This window comes from Oncorhynchus nerka, linkage group LG7 (genome assembly GCF_034236695.1).
Source record: "Oncorhynchus nerka isolate Pitt River linkage group LG7, Oner_Uvic_2.0, whole genome shotgun sequence".
NCBI lineage: Eukaryota > Metazoa > Chordata > Actinopteri > Salmoniformes > Salmonidae > Oncorhynchus > Oncorhynchus nerka.
The window spans coordinates 30,126,372-30,140,135 of record NC_088402.1 but is presented as its reverse complement, the minus strand read 5'-3'; the positions used below and the strand labels follow the sequence as shown (position 1 = coordinate 30,140,135).

The following is a 13,764-nucleotide window of genomic DNA, read 5'->3' as shown; positions in this document are numbered from 1 at the left end:
TTATTCATGCAATGTCAACGTTTTTTGTGAAATACCATGAGAACATTTTCTTTAGTCACCAATGCATCAAATAATGATAGGCTCACTGTTTAGTTATTTTAACTCATGTAATCTAATATCAAAAAATGCATGATACAATTTTCAAAACTGATATTTTTGAAATGCTGAATAGAAGGTATATAGCTATGTACCAGTATGTACCATTTTACAGCATAAAAAAATAAAAATGGTATCCAATGTTAAGTTTGGAGCATGTTGAGAAAAATGTCAGTCTTACCGTTTCAGTAATCTTACTGTAAACAGCACATACATAGAATAAATCATAAGATATAGGGGTATTATGGCATGTACTGTAAAGCAGAAGCCGACAGTAAAAAGGTATTGGGATAGCCTGCTATGCCAGTTCTGCCCCATGCAACATTGCACAAGATCAACTTTTCTATGTGACCTGTTACTGTAACTGCTACAGTATCACCTCTCTCTCTCTCTGCTTGACAAAACCATCAGCTTGCAGTGTATCAATGAAGCTCAGATAATGACTGGAATATACTGTCATTTACAACCCACGTATTTCAGCAGTGCATTGTACACAACTGCACCATCATTTCAAATAGAAGCACATAGGACAATGTGTAAAGAGGTACTCTATTATATTGAAGCATACTGGCTGATGGAGTATGATAATGATGGAGTATTTACAGTCACATCCATATATGATTTGGCTTTACCTTCCAACTTCAATTTATGTCAATTGATACATTTATGATGTAAAAATATAGCATTTGACAAAGTTTGGAAGTTCTTCAAATGTATACTAAACCAGGCACTATGCAATTTTGGTTCAGTAGTTCAGTAGTATGATTACCCGTTTTTAACAATGAATAAAATGTATCTAGAGTGTTTGATTGGTTCATGTGTTGAAGTCAGTAACATGGAATAAGACTGTTGGGGCTGTTGAAAGATCTTAAGGTGAGACAGTTGCATCAAACTACTGTGACACTGTCTGTTGGTTTTGCTGATTATCTGCCAAAAGGGGTTGAGCACAACGGTCCTAAAAAACAGTTAATTTTCACATAAGAATTTCAGATATTCACAGTCGTGTGTTTGAGTGTGTATGTGTGTGTGTCAGAGCAGATAACATTTCTAGCTCACATTTGACGATAAACGTTCAAATAGCATTTTTGTTCTCTGTTTTATTGTCTCATATACCGGATAGGTGCAGTGAAACGTGTTGTTTTACAAGGTCAGTAGTACGGCGCCCCTTGTGATATTTAGGATTAGGTGCATTGCTCAAGGGCATATCGACAGACTTTACACCTTTCCGGCTTGCGTATTCGAACCAGTTTCTTTTTGGTTACTTATCACTAGACTATTTCAGCACCTTGGACAGCTCTTATCGTTAAAGCGAACGCCCTAAAAACAAACCGTTAATGTTTTTTTTAAAGTTCTATCTAGCCCGTCCACGAAGACTAGGCCTAGTATTCAGAAGAAGGATTCATTTATCAAGACACAACGTTGTATTTTTTCACATCAAGTCAATTCCAGAGCTACAACACGGGATTGATGATTTACTTCAAGGTTTCTCGAGCAATATCGTTATTCGACAACGAAAAGTGTCCATGTTAAATTGTTCTCACAATTCAAACTCGTTTTAATGATACACGGAGTCCCCCTAGTGGTAACGGATGTATATGCATGCACACAGTGAGAGGTGACATCTTTCTCCATCATCGCTAAAGACCACTGAACCTGTCACTTCCATTAATACCGTATGCCTCGGATGCTCACCAGTCATATTTCTCACATCAAGATTACTGTTAAACAATGTCTCTCTCATCCCACTAGATGTCACTCTGGTTCTGTTACAATTTTGCGGGGGGCTATACTGGATCGAGGCTTGTTTAATTGAAATAGATGGAGTTTATATTTTGATGCATGAAACCTAAAGACAAACTCATATACAAATCATAATGAAGACAATATCAACAGAATAACATAATGAAACAAATTGTGTTAGCTATATATGCTAATGATCTTTGAATGATGGGTAAAATAAGAAGCCTTAGCCTATAAAAAGCAACACAAGCACAGTCAGGTTCCCTCCATAACAGAAACGCCTGACTGATTATTATGGAGAGAGGCTAGCTGTGCCAGTGGACTCGATCCGGGGAGAAGATCCTAGCCGTGGGTGTCCACTCCACTCCGGTTCCCAGTGCCCGCTGCCGGTGCTGCGGCCCTAATCCCACCGTGTGAGTGGGTATCTATCTGCCTCCCAGTAGCTAATCCTGCCAGGCCTTCTAGCTCGTCCAAAATGATGTGGTGGGTGGCATCATCTCTCATCTCAACCATCAACTTCAAAGCTTCCACATATTTAAATGTTTTTAATGTTTTCGACATCCTCAGCCCACGGATGCTTCGTGGAATTGGAAATATCCCGTGTGAAATGCAATAATGATCAAGGCGAAGTATTTCAAAGATTTACGATTCTGAGTTGTTTGCTTCTATCTTTATTGGTATGGAACAAAATAAATCATAAAAGGTTCCACACAAGAGCCCTTAGCCCTCTGTTATTTTATCTTTGTCATTGCTTTCACTCTCCACTACCATAAACTGACAAACTGTGTTCCACAGCCTGTAGCCATAGGCTATTTCATATAGCCAAAATCATACAAGTTTAATCTCTTTTGTGCAATAAATAGACGTCAATGTGTCCATATTGTAACATAAAGCCAACATAGCCTATAGTGTGAACAGCCAAATGATCCGCGAGAGAACGGATTTTCAAATAGGAGGATAGCAAGAGAATGCAACGTATCCTACTTCTTTCTACCCATAGATACTGAGTTAAAGTAACCATATATAGAGCAAACAAAGGCAAAAGCAATAATAGGCTACCCATTTGTTCCACGCGCGTTCTATTTTCCTCTCAGAACAGTGCGCGGGGTTAATCCATAGACAATAAAACCAGGGTTAATCCCACCCACCCTGCTCACCCCCGCAGCCTGGTGCTCAGCCACCCCTCCCCCTCTTCCTCCTGCTGAGTTTCGTGAGAAAACGATCCATTTAAAAACCGTCTGCCTAAAACCGAACGTCGACCAAGTCTACGGTTCTGGAGATGTGCTGGATTCTAACGGGTTGTTCCCGGAAAAGCAGGTTTAAATGCATAATCAAGGGAGACAAGAGACGGGATAAACAAGGGGTAGCGTTAGCAGGCGGGCGAGAGCAATTGCAGAAGACAAAGGTAACTGTGCTACGAACTATGTGATGAATTAACAGTCGAGAAGAACAGTTGGGAGTGTGCAGGAGGCAGAGTTTGAAAAAAGCTCCAGAGATTGTCTTTTGAAATATGAACAGAGCGACATGCTTTTTTTGTCTCCATCTCTTGAGCTCTCGGGTGGTCGGGAAGCATAACAACCTTAACATGACGATGCCCTGAAATGGTAATGACAGTCAGTCATTATGAGAAGCTAAACTGTAACCGTTAGAGACATATCTGCTCTTCATGGATATACAGGGAGAAAGGAGAGATTCGGTTAAAAACACATTATCAGGAAAAATGATGGTTTGAGAGGCTATAGCTTAGATGTTTGAAGGGACATGTATTCAATTCTTTGCGTTCAAGTCGAAAATCGAACTCAAGCCACGAACGCTGGCACTCTGAAATCTATAACGAAACGCACAAGCCACTGCAGAGATTGAGTGGCTTTTTCCACATTATTTTTCTTGCTAAGTGTGTATACTTGAAGACTATAGGCTACATGTTGATGAAAGAGACTGACATAGATCTACTTATGATATAGTTTCAACGAAAGCACATAGCGGTCTATAGGCTACTTTCAGCACCTCGGACAGCGACCAAAATGACACGGCTGCGCAAGAAAGCTTTCATTGCACTTTTCTTATTCACTCTCTTCATCTTCGGGACCATGATGGGCCTCAGAACACTGAATCCCAGCGATGGCTTCTCAGACCTTGCCCCGGGGATGGGAGAGTTTGTGAGGGAAAGAGGAGGCGACCATCGACGGCCAGTCTCAAACGACATGGTAGTTTCCCCTGGTCAGTCCCATCTAGCCAGCGACACCAAAGTCGTCTTCACAAAATCCGACCGTGACTACAGTATATTCTACGACGTACAAATATTCTATTACCTGTGGTATGGCACCCCACAGATGGACGGTAAATATATTCACTGGGACCATGTTCTAGTGCCGCACTGGGACCCTAAGATCGCCCCCAGCCACGCCAAAGGAAGACATACTCCTCCAGAGGACATTGCGTCGAGTTTCTTCCCGGAGCTAGGACCATACAGTTCTAGAGACCCCTCCGTGCTGGAGTCACATATGTCGCAAATTGAAGCGGCTGCAGCAGGTGAGGGATTTTGGCCACTAACCCCCCAAACTTAAATATTACCACCAAAAGGTGTCCTGAACATGATACTGTACCTCTCAAATATTGAAGTATTAAAGTAGCTTCACTTAAACTCCTCCATTCATCTGCACCAATTTTATGAAGGGTTGTTCTATCCTTATGTCAATATTTATACCAGAGACATCACTAACTGTTTCCTCCTCAGGTGTACTGGTTCTGTCCTGGTATCCACCTGGCATTGCAGACAACCATGGTGAGCCATGTGAAGACCTGGTGCCTGCTGTCATGGACGCTGCCCACAGACACAGCATCAAGGTAACTGGTGAGAGAACCGGTATGTTTTTACAGTTTCTGGTGCTTTACTGAATTCATAAATGTCTGGCTGCATGGTTGGGGTCGATTCCATTCCAATTCAGTCAGTTGGAATTTCAGTTGACTTCCGGATTGGACTAAATTGAAATGGAATTCACCCCAACCCTGGCTGGCTGGCTGGCAGTGATGATTGGTTGGTAGGTGCTTCCAGGTTTATGTTGTTCACTCAGATTGTGTAACAGTCTGTCACAAGAGACTATGTTAACTCCGACCTTTGTTGTAGTAGTCTAAGTGAGTATCAGTCATGGCCTTTGAGCCTAGATAAAAACATAGAAATATTCCTGTTACCAAAACTAAGTGAGCAGCCACAGTGTACGCCATGACTTCACTGTGTTCACTCGAAGACAGACGCAATGCATTTTATTTTTAGAGGGTGAAGTGTGGGATTTTGGAATGTATTTTCTATGTATAAAACCATCTGTTGTAGCCCACTTTCTTCCTCCATCTTGTATATTATTGATGTAGACAGGAAAACACATTTCTTCAACAACCTCACAAGTCTTTGGGTGCTTCACAAGGTCCTCTGAAGGCAGACAAAAAAAATAATCAGGATTTTTAAACCATTTGACTTGGAAGAGTGACTCAGGGGACACGGTTCAAGCCCCTCTTATACTGCTTGACATTCAGTCTATTGAAGCCAGTATAGATGTGCTGTACATTCATGCATGCACCCACACAAGGACACACTCACACGAACAGCATTGGCATAACTGGGGCTGACCATGCAGCCTGAGGCCTGTGTGCATGGCACGAGAGGGTCTTGCGCGGGCACACTCACTCACTCACTCACTCACTCACTCACTCACTCACTCACTCACTCACTCACTCACTCACAGTTTATACAACTGAGGAAAGAGCCTCGTTGAACAGCACATCAGCTCACCTTGCCACTCTGCCTCTGATTTCAAAACCAGCCACGACACAAACTGACAGCCCAGCTTGGTCGCTGCTATGTCAAACACAGCGTTGCCATGGAAACTGTTTATGAAGACCTTGCAGCCTCTTAAAAGAAAGAGAGCCAGAGAGAGGGAGTGGGTGTTCTTTCCTTTCTATCTAGCCCGCCATGCTCCGTCATTCATGGCTCGACTGTTCTATCAACAGTTGACGGTGAGGTGAAGTAGACCTTTTGCTATACAGCAGCTGAGGTAAACATCCTAGTTGTCAGGCAGTTTAAGACTGGTCCCATATATGTTTGTGCTGTCTCAACAATGACAGTAGGTGTTGGCTATACAGCCCAAAGAGATCTGGGATCAGGCTCGTCTAATCCTGGGGTGAGAGAGGGCAGCTGCCACAGTCGTATTCATGTCATTTGGATCATACACAGTCATCTGTGTCACAACAATCACAGCCATCTAAATGCTGAGAGACTCCCTGTTAATCCTTCAAGGTGTGGTGTGTGAAATCTGGATCAGATCCAGGTCTCCCTTAAAAAAATGGTTTTTAAACCTCAAGCGATTTCATCCTGGTTTGATGTTTGATGTATAGACCTTATATGTATGCCATATGCTGTATGCTGTAAGGCCCCGGTATGGTTCATTGAAGGGTTGGCAGGTATTATCTCTCAGTTGCAGCAAAGACACAGAGTCACAGATAGAAAAAGGCCTTAGGTAATACTTTAAAGTAGAGAGTATTATTGCCTTAAAGTAGAGAGCAGTATCCTGATTAATATCTCCAGCAGATAAAGTTCACTGCCGTGACACTGGAAGGAATACAACTCCAAAATCCCTTCTCTTTTCTTAAAAGAGGATGGAGGATCACTTGAGATCAAAGAGAGGGTGAGGTCCTGAGTTTGGATAATGGATATGATCGCTGGGAGCTAGGTGTGTCTGCTTCAGTGGTCCGCTCTTCCTCATCCTCCTCCTCGCTGCAGTCTCTTTCAATTTTCAAGAAACTAAAACTCTGTCCACATCCTGCTCCTCTCTCTAAAGTTAGCTCCTGGGACACGCTCTCTCGCTCGCACGCATGTGCACGCACACAGACACACACACATCATTCTGTTTGATTGCTGATGTTACCTGGAACAATCCCTATGGGGCCCCAGAGTCAGAGAAGGAAGATTTATTTAAAGATGATCCACCAGCTAAGTGATCTCTGATTTGCTGATCCCAGCCCGGAGGCCTCTGACACACACTGTTCGCCTGGTCCCCAAAATAACTGTCATTCTGGATGGACACTGGGATGCATGAAATTTGAGTACCCACATATTGATTCTCTGAGCCTCAGGAAAAGGTTATCTATTTAAGGATGGATAAGCTAGTTGGAGGATACATGACGAAGCACATTGGTTTTAACAATAATGAAGCATTTCTGAAATCCATTTCCATTGCCCTCGAAGAGTTGCTGAATATTTCCGTCTGTTCATGTACTTTAGGATTATTTTACTATGCCAGTGATTGGAACAGTCAAACTCACAGATGGTGCTCACCACTCACCACACCTTACCAATTGAATTCTGAAGGCATTGCCATACTGCTTTTTAATACCACAATCAAATGGCAATGTGCTGATATACTACTGAATATTACTTCTTCCTTTACAGAACCGTGTTTACATTCAAGTGGTATAATAATGCTTCAAAGACCTTGAAAATGTGTATTGCAGAGAGTATTGTCCTCTTTATTAAGGGTTTATAATGATCCATATCCCTACTCTGTTCACACAGGTGGCGTTCCACATCCAGCCGTACAAGGGTCGGACCGACCTCAGCATGCATGATAACATCAAATACATAATTGACAAGTAGGTTGATCTTCCACTGTCCTATACATCCACATCTCCTCTTTTTCTCTTTCTCGCTCTCTAGATCATTGACAAGTAGATTGGCCTTCGACTGTTCTGTACATCTGCGTCCTCTAGCCAGCCAATCTCCTTTCCTTTCTCCACTTCTATCTCCACTCTCACTTCCCCCTATCGGTCTCTCTCTCCTCCCACTTCTCTCTCTCGCTCTCCCCACTTCTCTCACGCTCTCCCCACCTCTCTTCCTTTCGCTCTCTGCCTCTCTTTCTCCTCTCTCAACATCACACTCATACAGATGAAGATTTTCTTATCACTTACTTTAAGCCAAAGGTCAGAGCTCTGCTTTCCATATTAATGTCCAGTGTCATTGGAGGTCTGGGGATCTGGAGAAATCTGAGTCCTCTTCAGGTCTGAAGGAGGTAGAGAGAATGAAACTGCAAGTAGCCTTTGTCCTGATTGGATTACTTTCACTTTCATTATTAGAGTATTCATCTGAGGGCTTCAGACAATTGATAGTGCCACTAAAAGATTTGTACCTGTGGAAAAATGTATGAAAAGAGTTTGGCTATGGAACAGACCAGCAGTAGCCTGCAGGTTCCACATCTCTTTGCGCCGTCTTGCCAACTCCAATGGTCATTGTCATGCCAAACATATTCATAACAACAACTATAGTAGAGGACAAACGGAGAGGGCAGAAAACGAATATGTGATTGTTTATCTAATGAGGCATGATAGTGATCCATCTAAACATTGTCCAAACATTGAGACACCCTCTGAGGTTGGGCGGTAAGGGTTGGTGTATCATTGTCAAGCTTACTGAACAGTGATGATTGTGATTGAGGACAAGCCTAGTATACCTTGTTTCCAGGGCAAGATGTTTCTGCCAACTTCTGCACAACCAACTGTGCTATCCATCTGCCTGAAAAGAAACCACAGAGAGAATGAGAAGGGAGGGGGAGGGGATGCATTTCTATCATCTGATCTCTCCATCTACAATGTTCACACACTCCAAACTTGCTCTTGAAAATAATAGCACTATTTCACATAATAGCATTTTCTCACATCTGACACTTCACCCAATTGAGAACGCTTCTGTTGGCAGAACCTGCTGCTTTGTAACAAGTGTATATATCCTACTGTTCAAAAGTTTGGGGTCACTTAGAAATGTCCTTGTTTTTTAAATAAAAACACATTTTTTGTCAATTATAATAACATTAAATTGATCAGAAATACAGTGTCGACATTGTTAATGTTGATTTTTAATGGAATATCTACAGTTGAAGTCAGAAGTCTACATACAGATTAGCCAAATACATTTAAACTCAGTTTTCACAATTCCTGACATTTAATCCTAGTAAAAATTCACTGTCTTAGGTCAGTTAAGATCACAACTTTATTTTAAGAATGTGAAATGTCAGAATAATAGTAGAGAGAATGATTTATTTCAGCTTTCATTTCTTTCATCACATTCCCAGTGGGTCAGAAGTTTACATACACTCAATTAGTATTTGGTAGCATTGCCTTTAAATTGTTTAACTTGGCTCAAACGTTTCGGGTGGCCTTCCACAAGCTTCCCACAATAAGTTGGGTGAATTTTGTCCCATTCCTCCTGACAGAGCTGGTGTAACTGAGTCAGGTTTGTAGGCCTCCTTGCTCGCGCATGCTTTTTTTAGTTGTGATTGAGGTTAGGGCTTTGTGATGGCCACTCCAATACCTTGACTCTGTTGTTCTTAAGCCATTTTGCCACAATTTTGGAAGTATGCTTAGGGTCACTGTTCATTTGGAAGACCCATTTGCGACAAAGCTTTAACTTCCTGACTGATGTCTTGAGATGTTGCTTCAATATATCCACATAATTATCCTGCCATCTATTTTGTGAAGTACACCAGTCCCTCCTGCAGCAAAGCACCCCCACAACATGATGCTGCCACCCCCATGCTTCACGGTTGGGATGCTGTTCTTCGGCTTGCAAGCCTCCCCCTTTTTCCTCCAAACATAACGATGGTCATTATGGCCAAACAGTTCTATTTTTGTTTCATCAGATCAGAGGACATTTCTCCAAAAAGTATGATCTTTGTCCCCATGTGCAGTTTCAAACCGTAGTCTGGCTTTTTTATGGCGGGTTTGGAGCAATGGCTTCTTCCTTGCTGAGCGGCCTTTCAGGTTATGTCAATATAGGACTCGTTTTACTGTGGATATAGATACTTTTGTACCTGTTTCCTCCAGCATCTTCACACGGTCCTTTGCTGTTGTTCTGGGATTGATTTGCACTTTTCGCACCAAAGTACATTCATCTCTAGGAGACAGAACACGTCTCCTTCCTGAGGGGTATGACAGCTGCGTGGTCCCACAGTGTTTATACTTGCGTACTATTGTTTGTACAGATGAACGTGGTACCTTCAGGCGTTTGGAAATTGCTCCAAAGGATGTACCAGACCATTTTTTTCTGAGGTCTTGTCTGATTTCTTTTGATTTTCCCATGATGTCAAGCGAAGAGCCATTGAGTTTGAAGGTAGGAATTGAAATACATCCACAGGTACACCTCCAATTGACTCAAATGATGTCAATTAGCCTATCAGAAGCTTCTAAAGCCATGACATAATTTTCTGGACTTTTACAAGCTGTTTAAAGGCACAGTCAACTTAGTGTATGTAAACTTCTGACCCACTGGAATTGTGATACAGTGAATGATAAGTGAAATAATCTTTCTGTAAACAATTGTTGGAAAAATGACTTGTGTCATGCACAAAGAAGATGTCCTAACCAACTTGCCAAAACTATAGTTTGTTAACAAGAAATGCAAAACACCAGTCTCAACATCAACAGTGAAGAGGCGACTCCGGGATGCTGGCCTTCTAGGCAGAGCTGCAAAGAAAAAGCCATATCTCAGACTGGCCAATAAAAAGAAAAGATTAACATTGGCAAAAGAACACAGACACTGGACAAAGGAACTCTGCCTAGAAGCCCAGCATCCTGGAGTCGCCTCTTCACTGTTGATGTTGAGACTGGTGTTTTGCAGGTACTATTTAATGTAGCTGCCAGTTGAGAACTTGTGAGGCGTCTGTTTCTCAAACTAATGTACTTGTCCTCTTGCACAGTTATGCACCGGGGCCTCCCACTCCTCTTTCTATTCTGGTTAGAGCCAGTTTGCACTGTTCTGTGAAGGGATTAGTACTCAGCATTGTACGAGATCTTCAGTTTCTTGGCAATTTCTCCCATAGAATAGCCTTCATTTCTCAGAACAAGAATAGACTGACGAGTTTCAGAAGAAAGTTTTTGTTTCTGGCCATTTCGAGCCTGTAATCGAACCCACAAATGCTGATGTTCCAGATAATCAACTAGTCTTAAGAAGGCCACTTTTATTGCTTCTTTAATCAGCCCAACAGTTTTCAGCTGTGCTAACATTATTGCAAACAGGGTTTCTAATGATCAATTAGCCTTTAAAATTATAAACTGGATTAGCTAACACAACGTGCCATTGGAACACAAGAGTGATGGTTGCTGATAATGGCCCTCTGTGCGCCTATGTAGATATTCCACTAAAAATCAGCCGTTTCCAGCTACAATAGTCATTTACAACATTAACAATGTCTACACTGTATTTCTGATCAATTTCATGTTATTTTAATGGACAAAAAAAATTGTTTTTCTTTCAAAAACAAGGACATTTCTAAGTGACCCCAAACATATGAACTGTGGTGTGTGTGTAATATATACATATATATATATTTAAATTAAATCATCTCTGACTGTGGTGGGTGCATTGGAGGATTGGCTATCTATGCTCATGATAAGTTTATCTTCTTGCATGTTCACTTATCTATAAAAAGAAGTGTGATTTGCATGTATACTGCAATTCAGATTCTAGCTGCATATGTCAACATGAACTAAACTAAACTAAATATTTACCTCATAGGTACGGGAACCACGGAGCCTTCTACCGCTTCAGGTCGACTACAGGGCGGATCCTTCCTCTGTTCTATGTCTACGACTCCTACCTGACCTCGCCTGAAGCCTGGGCCGACCTGCTCCACCCCGCCGGCGCCCACACCATCCGCGGCACGCCCTACGATGGTGTCTTCCTCGCCCTGGTCGTAGAGGAACGCCACAAACACGAAATCCTGGCCGGTGGCTTCGACGGCATGTATACATACTTCGCCTCCAACGGCTTCTCCTTCGGCTCCTCTCACCAGAACTGGAAGGCAGTTAAGGCCTTCTGTGATGGTAACAACCTGCTGTTTGTGCCCAGCGCCGGGCCAGGATACGTCGACAACGCAGTGAGGCCATGGAACAACCACAATACGAGGAACAGGGTCAACGGACGCTATTACGAGACTAGCCTGCAGGCGGCGTTGTCTGTGCGGCCGGAGATTGTGACCATCACGTCATTCAACGAGTGGCACGAGGGGACACAGATTGAGAAGGCGGTGCCTAGGAAGACGGTGTCGCGGCTGTATCTCGACTACCAGCCTCACCGGTCAGATCTGTACCTGGAACTCACCAGGAAGTGGGCCGAACACTTCAACAAGGAGAAAGACAAGTGGCTCATGTAGTGGACAGGACTCCTGACTGGACTGGGTTCGATGGGAATAATGTTTTTTGGGTGTGACTGGAGCAAGTAAAAATGAGGAGCTATTCACACTACTGAGCTGAGCCAGACCGAACCAAACCAAGCTGCATTGAGCGGGCCTGGTTAGTGGTTACACGTCCTCTATAGTTGCTGGAACCATGTTGAAAAGAAAAATGTGGAAAGAAAAATAGCACAGCCAGCACAGTTTTATTTGGGTCAGCATGATAGTTTGAAAAGGGTAGGAGTGGCCTCACTGCTGGGTATTCTGGGTCGATAGGAACTCCTCTATGGATTTATTTAGACAGTGAAGCTAAAACTTGCAAATTTGGCCATATTCTCCAGCATTTTGGATTTGAGATAAAATATTTCATATTAGGCGATAGTACAGAATGTCACCTTTTATTTGAGGGTATTTTCATACATATGTTTTACTGTTTAGAAATGAAATACCTTAATGTATCTAGTCCCCCCGTTTGAATACCTTATTTTTTCATAAGTATTTGGACAGATTCACTTATAGCGTATTAAAGTAGTCAAAAGTGTAGCATTTGGTCCCATATTCCTAGCACACAATGACTACATCAAGCTTATGACTCAACAAACTTGTTGGATGTATTTGCAGTTTGCATTGGTTGTTTATCCCAATAGGAACTAAATGGTCATTATAAAATGGGTGGTTTGAGCCCTGAATGCTGATTGGTAGACAGCCGTGGTATATCAGATTGTATACCACATGTATGAGAAAACATTTATTTTTACTGCTCTAATTAAGTTGGTAACCAGTTTATAATAGCAATAAAGTACCTCTGGGTTTGTGGTATATGGCCACGGGTTGTATCCAGACACTCTGTGTTGCGTCGTTCATAAGAACAGCCCTTAGCTGTGGTATATTGACCATATACCACACCCCCTCGTGCCTTATTGCTTAAATAATGTACTGGAGTCACTTTTATTGCGTCATTGTCCAAATAAATACAAAGGGGAGTGTATGCCTTTGACTGGAACAAATGGGACTGAGACTGCTCACACGATTGACTTAAGCCAGGTGGAATTGTTGCAATCAGAGGGCAAGATGGTGGTTCCACTATATTGCTTACACCCATACAATCCTATTACACTTATCCAATCCTCTCAGATCTTCCAACGTGTCTAGGGGGAGAGGGCTAATGGTTGATTTGGGATTCAGGGTTACACTCATGATTGAACCTGTCTCTGATTTCATAAACTCTTCTGTTCTCTCAAATGAACATTCCAGGGGACTTTTCATCACGATACCTGGTTTCTTTTTGAACATCTGAATATACAACAAAGTTTAATCGGTTGGTTACCTCGACTTATGTAGGTGGCAAGAAACTATCTGTTTTGAGTGTCTTAAGTCTATTCTTTTCAAATTAGTTATGTTATGATGATTGCCACAGTAATGATAGAGCCATTGGGATCATGTAGTGTGGGTGAATTCTGTTGTGATGATAGAGCCATTGGGGTTGTGTAGTGTGGGTGAATTCTGTTGTGATGATAGAGCCATTGGGGTTGTGTAGTGTGGGTGAATTCTGTTGTGATGATAGAGCCATTGGGGTTGTGTAGTGTGGGTGAATTCTGTTGTGATGATAGAGCCATTGGGGTTGTGTAGTGTGGGTGAATTCTGTTGTGATGATAGAGCCATTGGGGTTGTGTAGTGTGGGTGAATTCTGTTGTGATGATAGAGCCATTGGGGTTGT

General features: G+C 42.3%; 2 protein-coding genes across 2 annotated transcripts in view; one reads left to right on the top strand and one right to left on the bottom strand.

The window, feature by feature from the left end:
* LOC115132089 (protein lin-28 homolog A-like) overlaps positions 1-7,897 on the bottom strand; it is a 22,989-nt gene extending 15,092 nt beyond the window's left edge. The window contains exon 1 of the mRNA XM_065020403.1: positions 7,795-7,897. The gene's annotated coding sequence lies outside the window, so the exon portion shown is untranslated. The remainder of the gene's footprint in view (positions 1-7,794) is intronic.
* On the top strand, positions 3,071-13,764 carry LOC115131444 (glycoprotein endo-alpha-1,2-mannosidase-like protein). Its single transcript, XM_029663185.2, has 4 exons — positions 3,071-4,368; positions 4,574-4,683; positions 7,403-7,479; positions 11,393-13,764. The coding sequence occupies exons 1-4, from the start codon at positions 3,861-3,863 to the stop codon at positions 12,027-12,029; spliced, it is 1,332 nt and encodes a 443-aa protein (XP_029519045.1). The 5' UTR covers positions 3,071-3,860; the 3' UTR covers positions 12,030-13,764.